Below are 24,557 nucleotides of genomic sequence, written 5' to 3' on the forward strand. Positions count from 1 at the left end.
ACTACCCATTCGACTTCATACTAGTGATCGGTTGTCTGGTAGTTGATAGCTAGCATTCCAAGAGTACAGGCGAGTACCAGTCTATTGTGCACAATTTTACTATGCCGAAAGTTTTACTGAAAAAGAAGATAAATTAAAGTAACTTGTAGAACTATACGGAAGTAAGTACTTTTGTACAGATAATATTAATATGAAATGTAACGTGTGCCACACTGTAATAAGGGGCGAGAGTTCCAAATACATACAACAGCATAATAAAACTCAGAGACATGAAGCTCATTTACAATTATTCATACGTAACGAGAAGGAAGAAAGCACGCCTTGTTTCAAATTCTGATAGACACAATGATTTTTTCCAGGATTTATGTGAAATGATGGTGAGCGCCAACATTCCTTTTAACAAGTTGGAAACCCCCCTTCAAGAATTTTATAGAGAAGTGTACAGGTAGAATTGCCCTATCTGAAACAACTCTACGTAAAGGATATTTAATATCATGTTACGAAAATGTTCTGCATAGCATTCGAGAAGAAATATCTGATAACAACATTTGGGTTTCTGTATTTGAAACCAGTTATAGTAAATGTTGTTGTTGGCATACTCAATCCACATAACACGGGGAAAAGGTTATTCCTGTACTATTTTGCAGTTCACTTTGTCAAACGTAACGTAATCCTTTTGTTTTACGCTAAAGTTTGGGCGAGGAGTTATTTTTGTCGTAGTCTGTACTAAAACACCCGTGTACGTATCGAATATTCACTGTGTGTAACTAGCGTCAGGGTTCAGTAAACCTCCTTTCATACTTAACCTGTAAGCATTGTTTACCTGCTTAAGTCCCGGGCTTTGCTCATTACTCATTTTTGTCTTACACCACTTCTGCTCTGAACGGCTCATATATGGATAATATGAGGAAAGAAAGAGGAAGGCAGAAAATAGGAAAGACTGGAGAAAGCTTGGTTTGCAGTGAAAGACCTGCCCTTGGGCAGAACACTAAATGAATGAATGAACAAAATATTCTTCTAGTTGTAAGACGCTTATAACAGCATCAGAAATAATAGCATGGGGGTGCATACAGACAAATAAACATTAACAAGTTCTCTTCCCTTCGCAGTTAGATATACTATTTCCCTCTTTATTATGTATCTTGAGTCTGATATGTTATGCAAAAGTGAGTTCAGAGTATTGCTTCCTTCTTCAAAAACAAACATCTAGACAATAGGAAATATTATAATTCGTGTTATGAGTTGTACTTCTCATAAGGGTGAGAATATCAAGAATCTTTAATATCTTATATAAGATGTCAAACCTACTATGTGCCGGGGAACTTGTTACAAAGGTGAATGGAAAGAAAATCGTAATTTGTTCATGATGTAAACAAAATTGGTGAAATTATGACAGGGAAATTATATCCATTTTGAATCTTGCGTACACTGCTTTTAACACTTGAATATAAGTAATTGATTAACTAGCGGACTTATTCGTGTTAATTATGTAAGTCTGTGCGGCTTACGGCTGTTTCGGTGCTTCATCACACCATCCTCAGAGCCTACTAGATCTCGGCGTCATCTCGTACTTCTCTGCCTGTTGTGTGGGTGCGTTTTGAAAAGTGTTGAAAAGTGGAGTCAAATAGTGTGTGTGTACTGAAATTGATCTGTGTGTTGAGAATTTGATCAGGGTGTGTTTTAGTTGTTTGTATATTTCGTATTGTTCTAGTGTGTTGAGTTTTTGGTTCTTGGGTTGTATGTGTAGGATTTCCATGTCCGCATTTATGTTATTGTATATATGGTTTGCATTGGTTATGTGATCGGCGTATGTAGATAACTCACATGTAATAGTTGCGACAAGTTCTACATTGGACAGACAGACAGATCATTCCAAACACGCTACAAAGAACACATTAAAGCATTAACCAGAGGACGCAATACATCTACATACGCCGATCACATAACCAATGCTAACCATACATACAATAACATAAATGCGGACATGGAAATCCTACACATACAACCCAAGAACCAAAAACTCAACACACTAGAACAATACGAAATATACAAACACACTAAAACACACCCTGTTCAAATTCTCAACACACAGATCAATTTCAGTACACACACACTATTTTACTCCACGTTTCAACACTTTTCAACAATCAAACGCACCCACACAACAGGCAGAGAAGTACGAGATGACGCCGAGATCTAGTAGGCTCTGAGGATGGTGTGATGGAGCACCGAAACAGCTGTAAGCCGCACAGACTTTCATAATTAACACGAGTAAGTCCGCTAGTTAATCAATTACTGAAAATTATATTATCTCTAGAATATCTGCCAAATGCAGTTTTTGTTGATTATAATTTCCATTTAGGTATACCTAAATGGAAACGAAACCGGGCCTCTGGCATGCAATGCAGATGCTATAGTTTAGTTAAGAGTGCATCTACAAAATTAACACTAATCTCTAAAATTTGTAACTGGAATGAACGGATCTGAGCACGAGTAACAATTAAAGCAAATTTGCATGATTTATTCTTCTGTTCTAATAAATAGTCATATCTACGGATTATAGTCAGAAGAGCGTAAATTTTTAATTAATATTCGCTAATTCGTCCAACTGTCCACTGTGCACGCTTAATGGGATACGTATAGTGGATTTCCTGGGAAATGGTCTAAATATTTCCATCACACATTTATCCGTCATGAAATATTGTTTCGGGGAAAATGTAACAATACTGGACTGCGAATGGATACCAAATCATAAAGTACAAATAATTATGTAACTGCTGAAATTTATGTTGGAGTTGAGTGGAAGCCATGGCCCTGGATTTCTGATTATTAGCATCAAAGTGCAACTCTGTGTTGTGTAAGAGAGAATGAACACTATACGTGGTTCAAAACCAGAACATTTTAGTTTTTGTATTTCTTAAATACTTTAATATATCATTAATTAGTAGTTTTCTGCCCAAGGACAGGTTTTTCACTGCAAACCCATTCTCCAATCTTCTCTATTTTCTGCCTTCCTCTTAGTATTAACGTACAGTCCAAAGGCCTATATATTAAAGAGGAAGGTTGTGAGATTTATATATCCACTATTGTTAAATTCTAGAATATGAAAGAATAGCATTAACGAGTTACTGAAAGTATTGTTAGGTTGTTCTATAGTAGAAAGAAAATGGTTCTTCTTGTACAAAAGCAATAAAGGTAGGTAAATATTTCAATAGGAGTATTTTCTGTAAGTATTTCTATTTTTAATATCAAATAGGCAAATTGACTCGCTCAATAGATTAGAATCAAATTAAAATGATGATTTTAGTGACATATTATTATTTATTACCTACGACTGAGTCCATATGGGTTATTTTTTGTCAACTGCAATAAAATTTTCTCCAATTCCTCTTCGTTCTGGGTGTGGCAGAAACTATTGTGCCTATATAAAAACATTAAACATTATTGCAGTGACTTAAGTTAAAAGTGTAATTACTTTATAATTATATTGACCATTGCAGTTTTACTACGTCACATTACTTTTGACCAATAAAACGGTACGAAAGGACGTCTTTCAACCAATCATGGCTGCTTATCGCACAATTTTATCGCGTCCCTAGCATTTGTTTAATTTTATCGCGTCCCTAGCATTTGTTTATTTTTATCACTACCCTAGCATTTGTTTCTTTGTTTGCCAACATTTAAACTGCACTGGTCTGGACGTCAAAAAACAGAAAATTACAAACCACTCCAGTCGATGCACAGCACTTTCAAATATATACTCCCATTGGCATTCAAGAACAAGAACTGGTCATATATGAAGAGTACCATTCGGAAATCCTGAGTAAGTCGAGGGATACACCATGTACATCAACGAGTTCACTTCTTTTACGCATACGTCCAATATAACATCAACTGAACCACCAACCACTAAAACATTCAAATTTGAATGTAGTACTTTCAATAATTGTTTCTTTTAAAATTATTCATGTTTATTTTTTATTTCATCATCGTTAATTAAAACGTTTGTTTATTTCATCGTCCCTAATTAAAACTTTTGTAACACTTGTTTATAATAGGTTATGTTATAGCTTCTGCTATATAATATTATGAATAGTCACGTATCAGAGATTGTTTAATACTAAGATTTATTGAAAATCATCTGTCAAAGTAAGTTAACGCTGGTTACTGGGATCCGGATGATTGAAGTCGAATGCAAATGTATAATAAAAATGAAACTGAATCAACAACGCCTTCTTGAATAGTAACCGTCCACAGAGTTATATGAAGATTCCATAGTTGGCACAACTGATAACAAGAAAACAATCATAAAACACTACTGCCATCTAGCGTGATGTTGAGATGGTACAATAATATATTTGAAGACAGTTGTATTTTCGTAAGACAATTAATATTTTATTGTTTTGGAGTACTTTGTTGCTTCTAATCTTTATATACTTTCTTCTAATCGTGTAATAGTCAATTAAATCCCAATCGAGTTTTGATTTTCTCTAGAAGTCTAGATAAATCTGCTTGTGTTGCACTCGCAGATTTATCGATAAAATCAAAACCTCTAGTGAGATTACTGTTGATAATAATAGTTGTACTCTTTTTGTGTTACAAGTATAAATACATCGGCGGAACACTATATATTGTGTTTAATGAAATAATATTATTTATAACAAGTAACTAACATTATGTGTAACTAAGTGTATTACTAATAATTATTAACTTTTTAACTTTATTTACTTATGTAATAATATAAGATGCGTTAGTATCTGGTGCTTCCGTTGCCTCTTGACTGTCCCGCCTGCAGGACAGTATCGTACGTAAACAGAACAAGTGGCGCGCTCATCTCCCTGGCCCTCACTCGCCTTGGTCGGATAATACATAACAATTTCTATGCTTCCATAACAACTAAAAAACAGTGGAAATGATAAAAATAAATATCTCAATAAAAGATTGGAAGCAAATCGTACATTTAGAAATAAAAAGAGAGATTACTTGAAGGAAAAAATGAATGATGTAGAAACAAATAGTAAAAATAAAAGCGTTAGAGTTTTATATAAGGGCATACAGGAATTCAAGAATGGACATCAGGCAAGTGTAAACGTGATCAAGGATGAGAATGGTGACTTGCTTGCAGACTCTCATTCAATTCTAAACAGATGGAAAAAACTATTTTGGGCAATTACTACATATACATAGGCCAAATAGAAATGATCGGGACGAAATTGAAATACAAACTGCTGAGTCACTTATACCCCAAACCACACTTTCTGAAGTCGAAATGGCGATAGAAAATCTGAAAAATTATGGGCCATATTCATAGACATTCTTAGCGCGGGCTTCCGGTGGATGAACGGCGAACTAATGTTTTTCGTATTCATAAACCAGTGTTAGCAATATGATATGATATGAATCCTGTACAAATAATCACTCGATAGCCGGGGCTAGTTTAGCACGCTCGTAGCGCGGGCTAGCGAAATGTCTATGCATAGCACCCTAGAAGTCTCCAGATATCGATCAAATTCCAGCAGAATTAATACAAGAGGATGGAAGCGCATTATCTAACGAAATTTATAAGCTTGTACTTGCTATTTGGGAAAAGGAAATTGTACCAGAACAATGGAAGGAGTCCATAATCGTACCTATTTTTAAGAAGGGGGACAAGACTAACTGTAGTAACTTTCGAGGAATATCACTTTTCTTGACATCGTATAAAATTTTGTCCAATATTCTTTTGAGAAGATTAACTCCATATGTAGATGAAATTATTGGGGATCATCAGTGTGGTTTTAGAAGTAATAGATCAACTATTGATAAGATATTTTGTATTCGACAGATAATGGAGAAAAAATAGGAGTATAAGAGTACAGTGCATCAGTTATTTATAGATTTCAAAAAGGCATATGACTCGGTTAAGAGAGAATTTTTATATGAATTTGGTATTCCCAAGAAACTAGTTCGATTAATCAAAATGTGTCTCAGTGAAACGTATAGCAGATTCCGTATAGGTCAGTTTCTGTCAAATGCGTTTCCAATTCACTGTGGGCAAAAGCAAGGAGATGCACTATCGCCTTTACTTTTAACTTTGCTCTAGAGTATGCCATTAGGAAAGTTCAGGACAACAGAGAGGGTTTGAAATTGAAGGTGTTACTTCAGCTGCTTGTCTATGCGAATGACGTGAATGTATTAGGAGGAAATCTACAAACGATTAGGGAAAATACGGGAATTTCACTGGAAGCAAGTAAAGAGATAGGTTTGGAAGTAAATCCCGAAAAGACAAAGTATATGATTATGTCTCGTGACGAGAATATTATACGAAATGGAAATAAAAAAATTGGAAATTTATCTTTTGAAGAGGTGGAGAAGTTCAAATATATTGGAGCAACAGTAAGAAATATAAATGATACTCGGGAGGAAATTAAACACAGAATAAATATGGGAAATGCCTGTTATTAATTGGTTGAGAAGCTTTTATCATCCAGTCTGCTGTCAAGAAATCTGAACAATAGAATTTATAAAACAGTTATATTACCGGTTGTTTTTTATGGTTGTGAAACTTGGACTCTCACTTTGAGAGAGGAACATAGGTTAAGGGTATTCGAGAATAAAGTGCTTTGGAAAATATTTGGGGCAAAGAGGGATGAAGTTACAGGAGAATGGAGAAAGTTACACAACACAGAAGTGCACGCAATAGGAACATTAAATCCAGACACTTAGGAACATTAAATCCAGACGTTTGAGTTGGGCAGGGCATGTAGTAAGTATGGGCGAATGCAAAAATCCATAGCCTATAGAGAGTTAGTTGGGAGCCGGAGGGAAAAAGACCGTGGGGGATGCCGAGTCGTAGATGGGAAGATAATATTAAAATAGATTTGAGGGAGGCGGGATATGATGGTAGAGACTAGATTAATCTTGCTCAGGATAGGGACCAATGGCGGGCTTATGTGAGAGCGGCAATGAACCTCCGGGTAAGTAAGTAAGTAAGTAAGTAAGTAAGTAAGTAAGTAAGTAAGTAAGTAAGCAAGCTAGCAAATTATATGTAACAATTCGTATGTTTCTATAACAACTACAAACATTGGAAATGATATGAAGTAATTTTTGTATCCACAAGAACTACGAAATGATATGTAACAATTCGTATGTTTCCATAAAAACTAAAAAACAGCGCAAAAGATACGTAACAATTTGTATGTTTCCGTAACAACTACAAACAGTGGAAATGATACGTAACAATTTGTGTGTTTCCATAAGAACTAAAAACAGTGCAAATGGTATGAAACAATTTGTATTTTCCATAAGAACTAAAACAGTTCAAATAATATGTAACAATTTGTATGTTTCTATAACAAATAAAAAACAATGCAAATGATTTGTAACAATTTGTAATTTTCAATAAGAACTAAAAAAAACAATAACAATTACATGTAACAATTTGTTTGTTTCCATAACAAAAAAAAAAAAAAGTGAAAATGATAAGTAACAATTTTTATATTTCCATAAGAACTAAAAGAGTTCAATTGATATGTAACAATTTGTATGTTTCTATAAAAAATAAAAACAGTGCAAGTGATATGTAACAATTTGTATGTTTCCATAAGAACTGAAAAAAGGAATGAAAATTATAAATAACAATTTTTATGTTTCCATAACAAATAATTAAAAGTGGAAATGATATGTAGGAAATTTGTATGTTTCCATAAGAACTATGAAACTGTGCAAATGATAGGTATATGTAATAATTTGTATGTTTCCATAAGAACTAAAAAACAATGCAAATGATATGTAATAGTTTGTGTGTTTCCATGAGAACTAAAAAACAATGCAATGATATGTACAATTTGTATGTTTCCATAAGAACTAAAAACCAGTACAAATGACTTTAGCAATTTGTCTGTTTCCATAAGAACAACAAAAAAACCGTGCAAATGATATATAATTTGTATGCTTGCAGTCCATAAGAACTAAAAACAGTGATAATGATGTGTAACAATTTGTATGTTTCTATAACAAATAAAAAACAATGCAAATGATTTGTAACAATTTGTATTTTTCAATAAGAACTAAAAAACAATAACAATTATATGTAACAATTTGTACGTTTGTATAACAGCTAAAAACAAAAAGAGCGCAAATGATTTGTAACAATTTGCATGTTTTCAAGGGAACTAAAAAAACAATGAAAATTATAAATAACAATTTGTATATTTCCATAACAACTAACAAACAGTGTTAATGATTTGTAACAATTTGCATGTTTTCAAGGGAACTAAAAAAACAATGAAAATTATAAATAACAATTTGTATATTTCCATAACAACTAACAAACAATGTTAATGATATGTAGCAATTTGTATGTTTCTATAAGAACTATGAAACTGTGCAAATGATAGGCCTATGTAATAATTTGTATGTCTCCAGAATAACTAAAAAGAGTGCCAATGATATGTAACAGTTTATATGTTTCCATAACAACTAAAAAACAATGCAAATGATCTGTAACAACTTGCATGTGTCCATAAGAACTAAAAAACAGTGCAAATGACATTTAGCAAATTTGTATGTTTCCGTAAGAACAACAAAAAAACCGTGCAAATGATTTATAACAACTTGTATTCTTTCATAAGAAATAAAAAAAAAAACATGCAAATGATATGTAACTATTAGAATGTTTCCATAAGAACTAAAAATTAGTTCTAATGTTATGTAGCAATTTGTATGTTTCCATAAGAACTAAAAACAGTGAAAATGATGTGCAACAATTTGTATGTTTCCATAACTAAAAAACAAAGCAAACGATATGTAACAATTGTTATGTTTCCATAACAAATAAAACACAATGCAAATGATATGTAACAATTTGTACGTTTCTATAACAACTAAAAAACAATGCAACTGATATGTAACAATTTGTACGTTTCTGTAACAACTAAAAAAACAGCACAAATTATATGTAACAATTTGCATGTTTCCATAACAACTAAAAAAACCATGGAAATTATAAATAACAATTTGTACGTTTCCATAACAACTAACAAGCAGTGGAAATGATACGTAGCAATTTGTATATTTCCATAAGAACTATGGAACTGTACAAATGATATACCTATGTAAGAATTTGTATGTTTCCATAAGAAATTAAAAACAGTGAAAATGATATGTAACAGTTTGTATGTTACTATAACAACTAAAAACAATGCAAATGATTTGTACCAATTTGTATGTTTCCTTAAGAACCAACAGTGCAAATGACATTTTGCAATTTGTAAGTTTCCACAAGAACGAAAAAAAAAAAAAAAAAAAAAAAAACCGTGCAAATGATATATAACAATTTTTGTGCTTCCATCAGAAATAAAAAAAAAACAATGCAAATGATATGTAACAATTAGAATGTTCCATAAGTACTAAAAAATAGGGCTCATGTGATGTAAAAATTTGTATATTTCCATAAGAATTAAAAACAGCAACAAGGAAGATGATAAGGACTATTACAATACCAACAAGGACCACGATAAAGACAACAAAGACAACAAAGTAAGGGACATATCAAAGACAAGTACCACGACAAAAGCAATAAGGATCAAGATAAAGACCATAAAAAGGAAAACAAGAACCAATATAAGAAACGCGACACGGATAAAGTCAAGGACAACGATAATAATTACGAAATGGACTATGATAAGGACAAAGTTCACGATAAGGGTCATTACATGAACCAAAATAAGAAACAAACCCACGATAAGGACCAGTATCACTGTAAGGACCAAGACCACTATAAGGACCATAACTAAAACAACAAATGACACGAAAGGAATATGATGAAGATAACAGAAACGATAAGGGCTATTGCAGTGACAAGGATCATGATAAGAACCACAACAAAGATAACAAGGACCATGATAAGAAACATGACAAAGACAACAGTGACCGCGATAAGGACCGTGGCAAAGACAACAAGGATCATTACAATATGTACGGCAACGATCACGATAAGGATCACAAGTACCAAGACACGGATCATGACAAGGACCACAATAAGGACCGTGATTCACATAGTGATATTTACGCATATCGTGGTTCTTTTCGTTGACCTTGTCGTAGTTCTTACCGTGATCTTTGTTGTCTTTGCTAGGGCCCTTATACTGATCCTTGTTGTCTTTGTCGTGGTCGTTACTGTGTTCCTTGTCCTTGTCGTGGTCCTTATCGCGACGATTGTTGTCTTTATTGTAGTCCTTTCATGGTCCTTATTTTCTTTGTCAGGGTCGTTATCGTGATCTTGTTCATTATTATTATGCTTATCGTGGTTCATTTCGTGGTCCTTATCGTGATCTTTGTTGTTGCAGCTTCTCGTAACTCATGTTGTGATTGTTATCGTCGTCTTTGTCTATGTCTAAACATTGTTTGAACAACCTTCAAATCGATGGAACTGAACACCTAACTTCTACGAGAGGAGTAATAAACACCAGAAAAATTAGGACCGAATTACCCCAGCGAGAGTACAACGCATGGTGCAACTTACCGCAAAAGGGAAAAGGCGTTATTCTGTACAATGAATTCACTCCCTCTAACAAATGGATAACTAAGCCCGATGGAATGACTAGCGGTGAATGGAAGGAGGCTATCAAGATGACTGCCAACGTAAGTGCTGTAAGAGCCATACCCGGTAGGTCTCAGGATAATCACTGCAGGCGATGCCTCAGTGAGATAGAAACCATTGGACATGTCCTGGGAGCCTGCCCTTATGACAAAACATTGCGTACACACAGGCACCATGCAATTAGAACTAAACTGGCCGATGCCCTTAGAAAACTAAAATACACCGTCTATGAAGAAGTCCACGGAACTGCCGACAATGGCAGTAACAGACGAATTGACATAATCGCCATTAGCGAATCCCTGTCTCTGGGTATGATAATCGACCCCACCATCAGGTTTGAAACATATAAAGGACAGCCTGAAGACGTACATGAGGAGAAACTTGCAATCTACGTTCCAACCATCCCGTATTATAGAGACTATTACACTCTTACTACGTCATACTACTTTTGACCAATAAAACGGTACGAAAGGACGTATTTCAACCAATCATGGCTGCTTATCGCACAATTTTATCGCGTCCCTAGCATTTGTTTAATTTTATCGCGTCCCTAGCATTTGTTTCTTTGTTTGCCAGCATTTGAAACTGCGCTGGTCTGGACGTCAAAAAAAAAAGTATATATATATATATATATATATATATATATATAATTACAAACCACTCCAGTTGATGCACAGCAGTTTCAAATATGACTCGCATTGGCATTCAAGAACAAGAATTAATAAAAATCACTGATCATACCTATGCATCTTCTGAAATCCGATTTACAAATAAATGAAGAGCACCATTCGGAAATCCTGAATAAGTTGAATACATCATGTAGGCCTAAATCAACGAGTTTCACTTCTATTACGCACACGTCCAATATAGCATCAATTGAACCACCAACCACATTCAAATTTGAAAATTGTACATTCAATAATTATTCCTTTTAAAATTATTCATGTTTATTTTTTATGTCATCGTCGTTAATTAAAACTTTTCTAACACTTGTGTATATTAGTTAGGTTATGTTATAGCTTCTGCTCTGAGAGGATAAAAAGAACTTCTGCTATATGATATTATGGATAGTCACGTATCAGAGATTGTTTAATATTAAGATTTATTGAATAGTAATCATTACAGTGTCTGTATAAAGACACTACTGCCATCTAGCATGCATCTAGCGTAATATTTGTAATGTTGGGATGGTACAATAATACATTTGAAGACAGTTGTATTTTCGTAAGTCAATTAATATTTTATTGTATTGGAGTACTTCGTTACTTCTAATCTTTATATACTTTCTTCTAATCGTGTAATAGTCAATTAAATCCCACTCGAGTTTTGATTTTCTCTAGATAAATCAAAACGTCTAGTGAGATTACTGTTGATAAATACCAACTTCACGATATCAGTGTTACAGGATTGATGTTTGGAGCAAGAGGAACTATACCTAACTTATCTTCTCAATTCTGCAACACCCTAGGACTGCACAAATCGTTTCTGAATGAACTGGCCCTCCTCATAATTAGAGAGTCAGTCAAACGTTTACGGAACCACCTATATGGACTCTAATTCAGTGTACTGAAAAAACTGACGCACCATTATCATTTTTCTTTCTCTTATTAGCTTTCATCGCTTCTTTACTTGTAACTTTTTTTATTCTATATACTGCCATTGTTTGTTTGTGCACTTGTTTACTTTTTTTCTTACTCTGTTATCTTTCATCATCTATTTGTTCTTGTATTGTTTTGTATGCTTTGTATAATGGCAGCCTCTAATTTGAGGAAGCTAAAGTAAATAAAATAAATAAATAGCTAAGGATGATTTTAACACATGGGGCCCTATGGTATCAATCGTTACATAAGAAATTTTAAATAGTTTAAGTTGATTTAAAGTTTCTCACTTTATATGTGCGACCTAAGTGCAATTGAACTCGCTTGATCTAAATTGAAGCGTGTAGCACGAAAAATTCTATGGGGACCTGACTAACATTCCTAAATATGCACTACCGTATCTTGTGTAGTATCTTATTATAAGAGATGACTGTAAACGCTACTCTGATCACGTGACGAATACTGAAGATTAATAGGGAAAACTATTGGAAAATTGCCTGATGTGGACGGTATTTTAATTTATCACTTTTGGACATGGAGGATGGATACAGACAGCGAATGTTTCAGCACTGGCAGTGACAGTGATTATGATAACGGCAGTGGCAATCCTGGTACATGTATCGATTACAACACTGCATCTTCGAGTATGTCGGGCCTTGAAACACCATTACGGCAATAAATATCTACTAAGGTGAGTTGTTTTCTGAATAGATAGTAGCAGCTGTTTTCAACCAAACATAGCTCTTTCCTTGTCGCACTTGAACACCTCCCCACAGGTTGCTGAGCAGGTGTGCAGACAGTACTCGAAGTGTCGCCAGTGGTCGCAGTGCAATCGATCGTACGCAGCATCACTGATTGACGCATCGTTTCGAAAGTTCGGCCTGTATCCGGACACTGCTAAAACAGCTGCGGCCTTCTAGACCACTGATCCAGTAGTTTTGATTGAATACGAAAATCGGTTATCCTACCTTAGAAATGGTCATGGAATTGGTAGTATTGGTCACAAAATAAACTAGAATATATGTATAGGAATCAAAGTATTTTTTTTAACTAAGTGTTATAGAATCTTGTAACAACCAACAAAATGCCTTTGTAGGATATCCATAGGTAAGCTGGTTATAAGTAGACTTATCGTTGAATGTAAGTGCACATTTACTATATGTTACAGTTTTTCATTCAGACCATGGCTCAACAGGTTTTAAACGTAAACAGACGATGTCAACATGCTACTGTATCTCCGTACAATCAGAAGGAAAAGAAAAATACCGTACTGTAGTACATACTTTGCAAGGTTCAGTCCTCGTCATCTTTGATGCAATTACCAGCGTTGCAGTAAACGACGATATATTCTCGTAAGTTGTCGAAGCTGAATCGTCTTCGCCTATCGCTTAAACAGTTTTTGTATCGAGAGAATTTCTGAAGAAAACCTCTAAAATGGGGAACACTCAATTTCTTTAGAGGAATATTTGTACTGAGCATCATGTTGCACGTGTCGTTAGACCCGCACAACTAAATGATGATGATGATGATGATGGTGATGTAGATGGTTCCTCAGTTTTCATTTCAACGCATTTCCTGTGCGATGTACTGTTGCAATGTTTCTCTATAGCCTGAGTTGTTCTGGTTTTTATTTCAATTTTACATACATTACACGCGATATTGTCTTCGTTAATACATAAAATGTCACTCTCATACTTCTTAATTGCATTTCGTATCTCTGAGCGAATTTAAAGTTTTGCCATTATGAATGGATCAACACTACACTATTCAACGCGTACTAAATACTTGAGCAGGATAACACAACTGCACACATTGAGTTGCAATGTTACTATGAACGGACCAGTGTTCCTTCGTTATGTACGCTGCTGTACTCGCCAGGTACACAAAAGACGGACGGCGCGGCACGTGCCATATACTCTGATACGAAGCAACTTCACTTTCCCTTAAGTCATCCCGCATACACTGTCTAGTTATGAGTGTTATAATTCGTGAATGGTAATTTGAGCATAAGTGTGAGATATCAAAATAATAGATACGAGATTAACTAGAAGTTTCAGTATGTGGAAAGCATTTGTCTTACTTATCTTAAATAATCATAATTTTTTATATTAATAATTAATTAGTGTTCTCCTAGGCCTATTAGAAACAAATTTTTCTGGAATACGATGTTTCTTGAAACTCGTAAAGACCTAGAAATTACTTGCGTGATTGTATATTAGGAGTTTCTGAAGGAAAACGTGTAGCTTACATTATATGAACAAATCTTCAATTAAGTTACATTTCATTAGAAATGAGATATCAACGTTAAAGGTATAAATTATTACAAATTAGGTTTTGGGTAGTCACAAAAATGTTCGATTATGTCATTTTCATTGTTTGGATGGGTTTTATTTCATTTTCAATCTCAACTATATAATTTGATTTACAAAGAGAAATAATGCCAAGAAATGTAACGAGTTCAGGACTATCAACTTGATATCGCTCTCACCGAACATTCTTCTGCGAATACCGAATCAACGTTTATATTCTAAGCTGGAAGACAGCTGGAAGAAGAGCAGTTTGGCTGCAAGTAAGGGAAAAGGTGTGGGGCATGCAATTGGACTCCTACGAACAATCAGCGAAAAATACCTAGAGAAGAATAAAGAAGTGTATATATGGGTAGAATTTATGGACTTGGAAAAGGCGTCTGATAGAGTGAAATGGAACAAACTGATGGACAGCCTGAATAAAATAGGTGTGGATTGGAAAGAAAAGAGCTGTTCAATAATCTTTATAAGAAACAACTAGTCAAAGTAAGGATAGGAGAAGAAATGCCAGAAGGAAGAGAAATAAGGAGAGAAGTTCGTCAAGGATGTTCTTTTTCACCTACCCTGTTCAACGTCTACTTGGAGAATTTGGTAAAGAAGTATTTTCAGAAAATTGGAGGGGTGATACTAGGAGGAAGAAAAATAAAGTGCATAAGATTTGCTGATGATATGGAATGGAGTTGTTAGCAATAGAGGAGACGATAATAAGGGATATGCTAGTGGGGCTAAATGATAGCTGTGAGCAGTACGGGATGAAGATAAATGTAAACAAGATGAGGATAATGGTCATATGAAGAAAAATAAAGAAGGTAAACTTGCGAATACTAAAGGAGGCAGTAGAACAAGTGGACAACTTGGGATGTACTATAAGCAATAACAAGACCTGCTGTCAGAAAGTGAAAAGGAGAAAAGCAATATCAAAGGAAGCTTTTAATAGAAAAAGGAGCATCTTCTGCGGGTCTCTGGAAAAAGAACTAAGAATGCGACTAATGAAGTACTTCGTGTGGAGTGTGGCATTGTATGGGACAGAAACATAGACATTACGACCAAGTGAAGGGAAACGTTTGAAATGTGGATATGGAGAAAAATGGAGCGTGTGAAATGGACAGATAGAATAAGAAATGAAGCTGTGTTGGAAAGACTGGATGAAGACAGAATGATGCTGAAACTGATCAGGAAGAGGAAAAGGAATTGGTTTGGTCACCGGCTAAGAAGAAACTGCCTACTGAAGGATGCACTGGAAGGAATGATGAATGGGAGAAGAGTTCGTGGCAGAAGAAGATATCATAATATGATAGACGACATTAAGATATATGGATCACATATGGAGACTAAGAGGAAGGTAGAAAATAGGAAAGATTGGAGAAAGCTGGGTTTGCAGTGAAAGACATGCATTGGGGCAGAACACTGTGTGTATGTATGTATGTATGTATGTCCAAGCTAAATTATAATTCTGAAATTATAGTCCAGTTGATTTATTTACATTTTTCGAATAAAAACTTACATGTTCAGATGCTACTGCATTATGGTAATCGATACGCAATATTTGAATTTGTATTTCTTCCGGTTAACGGTTTTTGTATTGTACAGTTCACACACTCAGACCTTTTGCTCATCTCTATCAATCTATAGTCCTAATATGTCATTGGGCATGTTAGGTGGGATACGACTGATATAAAACTAACTGATCGTACTGGCCATTATATTACTGTAGCTGACGTAGGTATTAAAAATACATACTGTAATCATACAGATGGCCATCATCAGTTGATCAATGTTATCACGTGGCTTTGTTCATGAGAAGCTATTTAGGCTGTAATAAAATTTATTACGTAAAATGTGGATGATTTAACGAGTGAATATCAAATAAAAGAAATTAAAATAAAATATGTATATAAAGGTTACCTGTACGTAATTTTAATTACTGAAATGTTTAATAATTCTATATACAAGAATCTCAGCTATGTATTTTAAATAGGGAACATGACTCTTATTTACGGGGTTCTACCTCTTTACAGTAGATGAGCAGATTTTTACATGTTTAGGATCCGAAAATATATAATACGCATTGTCAAACTTGGCAACCTTTTCATAAAGGAAGCTTGATTTATTTATTTTTGTTTATAAATCAAAGTGCACTGTTGACGCCGGAAACCCGATTTAAAATTGTGATGTCACATACGCGCACACACAGACGATTTTTGGATGACAAAAGGGATGACGAAATTTTAGGCGATTTACAAGTTGAAAAAAAATTGACATTTATAAAAAGTAATGATAGGAATAATTAGAACGTACGCAATGGCTGGATGGAACCAAATATAATGCAAAATAATATTCTAAAATAAAAATAGACATTAAAGAAACCTACGAAGACTATTAGAGAGATGGAGTGAAACTTTAAAGGGCCATATTATACAATTGAATGGTTTGTTTTCTAAATCTGATAATTCACTTTTAGTTATTTTTACAGGAAGGAGAAAAACAGAGCATCCTTCTACTCATCATCTTTCAGCATGTCGGTTCCAAACCTCCTCTGGAATTTTCCCTGACCATGTCAGAGACTGTCGGACAATATCAAAATTCAAATTTAAATTAAAAAATCACATTCTAGTTCATGGAATTGCTTGTTGAACACCTGTCAGGTTGCGCAACTTCGGCTTAACCCATAACTTATAGTAAATATTGTAAATATGCTGTTGTAAAATTGACAATTAATATGTAATGTATTTATTATTATTATTATTATTATTATTATTATTATTATTATTATTATTATTATTATTATTATTAGTTATCAGCAGGGAAAGGATTTATATGTAAATACATATTTACTTATAAAGCTAATATAATTTATATTTTGCATTATCTTTATGTTTCACAATGTGTAGGGTTGAAAAATCCTACTTTTATTTTCCATATTTTTCCATATTTTAGAGTTTAGTACATATTTTCGTTAATTTCCATATATTTTCCATATTTCATATAAAACAGTCCATATTATATTAGGTTTAACAATAAAACAAAACAAAATTCCATTAACTTTTAAAAATACATTTCAACAATAGAGATTTAAACACATGTTCAGTAATCCCTTTAACATCAGAGTTATTTGAAAATTAGCAGTCCTATCAACAATGGGAAAGTAAGTTACAAAACTGTATTAATTTAATTTAAAATTTTTAACAGACTTCAGTTGTGCAGCTCAACAGTTAAATGCCAGTCAGAGTACACATAGGTTCAGTTTTGTAAATCATACTATAAAGACGGTAAATATGCCAAAAGTACGTCATTCAGTCAATTTAAAATCAAAACTAACAAGTTACATTTCAGAATTTAAAGAAGATGGTTTATCAACTGACAATAAAATATTATTTTGTAATTTGTGTCAGTGTGCAGTATCATCTACACAAAAGTTCCTGGTGCAACAACACATTACAACTAGTAAACATCAGGCCAACAAACAACTAAATTCCAAGCAGAGACAATTGTTTTTAACACAACCAACAACATCGAATGTAAGATCTGAGTTTAACATCGACCTGTGCCGTTCTCTCATCTCTGCTGATATTCCTCTCTACAAACTAAAGAATAAGGTCTTCAGGGAATTCCTTGAAAAATATACTCAACATACAATCCCGGATGAGTCAACACTTAGGAAGACGTATGCTCCATCCATCTACGATGAGACAATACAGAAGATAAGAGATGAAATTAAAGATAGTTCAATTTGGGTTTCCATTGATGAGACTCCCGACAAAGAAGGTAGACTTGTTGGTAATGTAGTTATCGGTTTGTTAAGTGAACAATATTCTGAACGAATTCTTTTACATTGTGATGTTCTAGAAAAGTGCAATAACAAAACTATAGTTAAACTGTTCAACGAAGCTATGGGTATCCTGTGGCCAAAGGGTATTATGTACGATAATGTGTTATTCTTTATTAGCGATGCTGCCCCTTATATGGTCAAAGCTGGACAAGCATTATCTGTTGTATATCCTAAATTGACTCATTTTACTTGTGTGGCGCATGCATTTCATCGTGTGGCAGAAGTGGTCAGAGACAATTTCCCTAAAGTAGATTTGTTGATTTCATCAGTGAAAAAAGTATTTCTCAAAGCTCCCAGTAGAGTTAACGTGTTGAAAGAAATGTACCCTGAAATTCCATTGCCACCAAAGCCAATTTTAACTAGATGGGGTACATGGCTAGAAGCAGTTGAATATTATGCCGAACATATAGACTCTATTAACAATGTTCTCCTTGCATTGGACTCTGAAGATGCAGTCTCAATTGATACTGCGAAAACAGTTACCTGTGACATAAGTGTGAAGAATGACTTAGCTCACATTCAGCATACATTTTCATGCATCATAAAAACGCTCAAAAGTCTCCAAAATAGGCACCTTTCACTATCTGAAAGTTTTGAAATTATAAATAGTACTGTGGAACAACTGAATCGTGGTAGAGGTAAAGTTGCAGATGCAGTAAGAGCTAAGGTGGACACTGTACTTTCAAAAAACCCTGGATATGAAGAACTACAAAAGGTTGTTGCTGTGATGAGTGGTGAATCAACAGTGAAGATTAACTTGGACTTATCCCCAGCAGACATTGTGAAATTGAATTATGTACCAGTTACTTCTTGTGACGTCGAACGCTCTTTTAGTCAGTATAAATCTATCCTCAGAGACAATAGAAGAAGATTCACTTTTCAGCACTTGAAAGAAATGTTTGTAACCTATTGTTATGGTAACAGACAATAAAAATTGTGTTTTGTTGAAACTACATTGGAAGATAAGGTACGTCCATTATATTTTTTGTTTAGTTTGATCAAAATGTACCAATATTTAACGTACATAGTCATTTTTTTATAATTTTAAGTCCATATTTAATTCCATATTTTGGTAAAAATCCATATTTAATTCCATATTTTGGTAAAAATAACTACATATATATTTACATATTTCATATATTTTTAGTCCATATAAATCCGTTCCCTGGTTATCAGTTATCACTATCATCATTGCTATCTCTGTTTTTCTTTCTTTTTTTTCTTGTATTAGCTCGATGAGAGCTCTATAGTCTACTTTTGTCCCTGTTGACCCTCTATTAAGGCTTTAATTTAATTTGTATTATTTTCATCAGCGTCTGTATTTCTTTTTTGTATTTATATGTGCTATCTGGTAGGATGGAAGAGAAGGCCTTATGGCCTTAATCCTGTCAGATTAAATGAATGAATGAATGAATGAATGAATGAATGAATGAATGAATGAATGAATGAATGAATGAATGAATGAATGAATGAATAAATAAATAAATAAATGAACATTGCTGGCTTTGAAAATACGAACTACTTTATAAAATACGTATTTAATCTTATTTTACAGATATTTTATATCATTCTATGTACTAAATGTATAAGAATACGTCTTTGTTTACCAATAATTCTATTTCTAAATTTAAATATAAGGTAATAAGGTTTTGGCCTGAAAAAGAAAAGCTGGAAGATTTTCGAAAATAAATCATACTTTCAGTATCATTTTTCAGTGGCAATTAATAGAAAGATTGGCAAAAATAAATTTAGTATTAATTCAGAATTTAAGAATTACGTTTATGTTATTGGATCAAAATCGGTTCTTGAGCAAAATACCAGGCTTTATTCAATTGTGTTACCGAGATGATTATGGTCATTTTGATGATAATATTTAAGATTTCCACAAACTTCACATTCACACGAAGTTTTTTTTTAAATCTAAATCATGCATCGTCATTGCGGACGGCGAATTCATACTTATGTGCTATCCATGGTGTTACATTTCTAGCGTTCGTAGTAATCAATGAGACTACAGAAAGAGAATATTCATGCGAACCCTATGAGGGCAGCACATTGTTTTAACTTTGTGAATGAACTGCATACTTGTGCCGAAAGAAAGAAAACTTGCAATTGCAGTACGATCACAGTCAGTGAGGGAAGTGAGACCAGCGTATAGGTAATTAAATATGGATACTTCGCGTCTGATGTAGCCGGACTGATTTCAATGACCTTCAAGCCAGCTAGAGCGTGAGATTCTGCTTTCTCCCTACAGTTGGCGCTCATATCACACCAACTAGCAGTCCACACAGCGGAAATATAACGCATATAATGAATAAATCTAGGTACATTATGTACTCAAATAAAATAAATTGGATCCATAAAATAATAAATCCGTCATTAACAGTAATGTCTAGACTCTAGAGTTCCTTTATAATGAGAGTTGAGACGTTGACCCCAACAACAATTAAAATATGTAATGATTTGATAGCACTGAAAATGGAAACGCAAAACTCTTATGAAAAGTAAAACCATATACCTATATTATATTTTATACAAATATTAAACGAATTTGATACTTAATTTTGTAATGTATATTATTTTATAATATAATTTATTATATCTGACATATAAAAAATTATTGTTACAACCAGTTCGTCACTGAGAAATAAGGAAAAGGTATTAACTTGAATTTATTTGTAGCAAAGCGTTACTGCATCATGCAATAAGGTAGGCGATGTTTGGATCCTGTGTCTCAACTCTATACCCAATTATTATCTTAGCGTATGCTCGATTACACTAACCTCTAGCGCTTGAAAGTAGAACTAAACGCCGGCGCACAGAGAAACAAAATACAGGAAAATTCGCTCAGTGTCCATTCTTTATAATCATATTCGCTGGTGAGACGGTATGTGCCGGTATAGAATACCGCCACTGGTTTCTATGGACAGAAAACATAGGCTATTGTTAGTGAAAAATGACATACCGTCACTGAAAAATATGTGATCCGTAAAAATTTGTTTATACATTTCATTTTTTTTATTGGGTTATTTTACGACCTGTATCAACATCTAGGTTATTTAGCGTCTGAACGATATGAAGGTGACAATGCCGGTGAAATGAGTCCGGGGTCGAGCACCGAAATTTACCTAGCATTTGCTCGTATTGGGTTGAGGGAAAACCCCAGAAAAAACCTCAACAAGGTAACTTGCCCCGACCGGGATTCGAACCCGGGCCACCTGGTTTGGCGGCCAGACGCGCTGACCGTTACTCCACAGGTGTGGACTATATACATTTCTTCACAGCAAAGAGTAGCCTACTATCTGTTTGCTTCGTAAATCTAAACCACAGCCTTCTGGAACTGTATTCAACGTGTATTTAGACACGTTTATTTGATAAGTCAACACCTGGAATGCTTACAACGGTAGTATTTCAAGTATAGAAGGCTGTGGTCTGTAGCTTGTGGTGGCCATTGTTGCCAATTTAGTGACTGTGTCATTTTTGTTGTTGTTGCACTTTTTATTAATAATTAAGTAGGGCACTTTGAAACTTTTACATTATTTTAAATGATAAGTCTCAATGGTCATTGCAAAATAATCTAGTAAATAACTGAAGTAACTTGAAATTATTTTATTAAGAAATTTAATGTGTTGCGTAACTTTCAAAGATTCGTGTTACTGACTGCAAGAAACAATTTATTGTATATATCATGTATGTGTATGTTGTTAGGGAGGGGATATGCCTTTCTTAAAACGAGGTATGTCAGGGAAAAATCTTGGGTTAGCATACCGCCTCTGGTTTTTTTCCCCACTTCCTTCACTGATTATAGTAATATAGTTTTGTTGATATCTTTGTGAAAGAAAGAAGGAATGAAGAAACAGATAATTTGTGGAAACTTGAATTCAAAAGGAAGCAGGTAAGGATTTCGGAAATGGTAGCACAACTACAAAGCCAACAGATCATGCCAGCAAGTTGACGTTACGTCCGTCCTACAAAGTGATAGGAGAAAGTAAGAGCTCTGGAGCTTCCGTGTTATACTTCGTGTTAATTAGTGATCAAGGACGGACATACCGTCAGGACCTGGGGGAGGTGGGGGAAAAGGAGGCAACAAACCTCCGGTTTCCCCTCGTCCACTTCCTTCGCCACTGGATAAAATTGTGTCTTCTCCACCTTCCTCCTGGTCCACCTGAAACAAAATGGAGAGAAGCGTTATTTACTGTTCTTGTAATGAAGTTTCATCCAAAGCATTGACAACCCTAGTAAATTATTACATATGGACAACACAGGATGAAAGCATTAATCACCAAGTTGTCTCCTATTTGGTACACATCGTATTACTTGGACTCCGAAATAATATACGAAAATGGAAGATATAAATCTGAATACAGAACGCTTCAAGATGTAGGCCTAATTTAGTTACAAATTCTTCCAGAATAGGAGTAAACACTACATTGCTCCTTTCCAGTCGGTTATATGTAGATCTACAGTAATTAACTTTGAACTTTCAAACAAAAAGCTTTTAAAATTTAAATTTTCAGAAAGAAATCAGTAAGACACACATTCTTACATCGAAATTAGAAAATTGTAAACTAATTTAAAGTAGAAATGAGAAAATCGAAAGATGCAGGAGTAATTGAAATAGGACAAAAATATTTTGACGGCAAACATGAATAGAATGTGCAGAAAGAATAATTTACAAAACGGAAGCAAACAGGCGAAAAGGATGAATGTTGTAAAGTGAATTGGAACAGACGAAAAGGTATACCTCGTACTGATAATGGTTGAAGATTATAATATATTTCCTAAGAAAATTTCTAGATTTTCCCATTCTGTCGTCACAAAAATTTTCAACCAAAATCAGTAAGAAGCAGCGAAACTCTGTGTCGAGTACCATTAGCAATAGTAAGCAATTTTTCTCTTAACCACACCTTCCAGAATGTCTCTGCTGTCAGTCATAAATTACAGCATGAAGACACAATAGTCTGATCTCCCGTGTACTTTGATGATCTCAGGAGCTGGTAGAGAGTGCCTTAAATTCGCAAAGTATCCTATAGGATACAACAGGTTAATAGGCTATTTTTAATAGAACAATAGAAAAAAAAATTGTTAGGAAAATTAAAATTTCACAACACTATAATATTGTACGACATAATATAAAATATGGACATTGCGATAGTTGTTTTCTTCACAGTCCGACACGGTTTAATAAACTAGTGTGAGAAATGAAGCTTTGTCAATTTAAGAGCTAAAGATAGTCTAATCCTGGTCCTACTATCACTACCACTACCACTACCACTACCACTACCACCACCACCACCACTACCACCACTACTTACTGGCTTTTGAGGAAACCGGAGGTTCACTGCCGCCCTCACATAAGCCCGCCATTGGTCCCTATCCTCAGCAAGATTAATCCAGTCTCTACCATCATATCCTACCTCCCTCAAATCCATTTTAATATTATTCTCTCATCTACGTCTCGGCCTCCCTAAAGGTTTTTTCCCTCCGGCCTTCCAACTAACACTTTATATGCATTTCTGGATTCGCCCATACGTGCCACATACCCTGCCCATCTGAAATGTCTGGATTTAATGTTCCTAATTATGTCAGGTGAAGAATACAATGCGTGCAGCTCTGCGGTGTGTAACTTTCTCCATTCTTCTGTAACTTCATCCCTTCTAGCCCCAAATATTTTCCTAAGAACCTTATTCTCAAACACCCTTAATCTCTGTTCAGTTTTTCCTTCAAGTAATCTCTCTTTTTATTCCTAAGTATACGACTTGCTTCCCGTCTTTCATTGAAATAATTATCTCTATTCTCCTCAATTGGATCCTGTAAGAATTTCAATTTTGCCTGTTTCCTTTTATCTACTACAATGGAACAATCTTCATCAAACCATGGTTCCTTTTTCTTAGTTTCATGATAACCTATGCTCTACTCAGCTGCAATTGTGATATTATCTCGGATATTGTCCCACACGCTATTAACATCTAACTCTTCCTCAACTTCGTCGGAAGTTGCTAAAGCAGCAAACCTATTTGAGATTTCAAACTGATAACGTTGCTTAGTTTCCTCGTCCTTTTACTACTACTAAGATTTTTTAAAATCATGTCCTCAAGTGAGGTTGACCACTGGGATCCGAAATTAACAATCATAAAAGATGAAGGGAAATGAAACGAGTAAAATAATTCTTCGATTTGTACATTAAAACAAAAATTTATGTATTGACATATAAATAATAGTGTAGAATTTGAAGAGAGGCC

The 24,557-nt window shown here is 34.3% G+C and overlaps 1 protein-coding gene across 12 annotated transcripts in view; it reads right to left on the reverse strand.

Moving 5' to 3' along the window:
• The window catches only part of LOC138710493 (collagen alpha-1(XVIII) chain-like), an 864,740-nt gene that overhangs the window by 154,618 nt on the left and 685,565 nt on the right, over window positions 1-24,557 (reverse strand). For 11 of the 12 annotated variants that reach the window (XM_069841426.1, XM_069841424.1, XM_069841425.1 and 8 more), the window contains exon 4: window positions 22,366-22,480. In XM_069841426.1, coding sequence (XP_069697527.1) covers window positions 22,366-22,480 — 115 coding nt within the window. The remainder of the gene's footprint in view (window positions 1-22,365; window positions 22,481-24,557) is intronic. The other variant, XM_069841429.1, reaches the window with a different exon arrangement.

This window comes from Periplaneta americana, chromosome 12, assembly GCF_040183065.1.
Source record: "Periplaneta americana isolate PAMFEO1 chromosome 12, P.americana_PAMFEO1_priV1, whole genome shotgun sequence".
NCBI lineage: Eukaryota > Metazoa > Arthropoda > Insecta > Blattodea > Blattidae > Periplaneta > Periplaneta americana.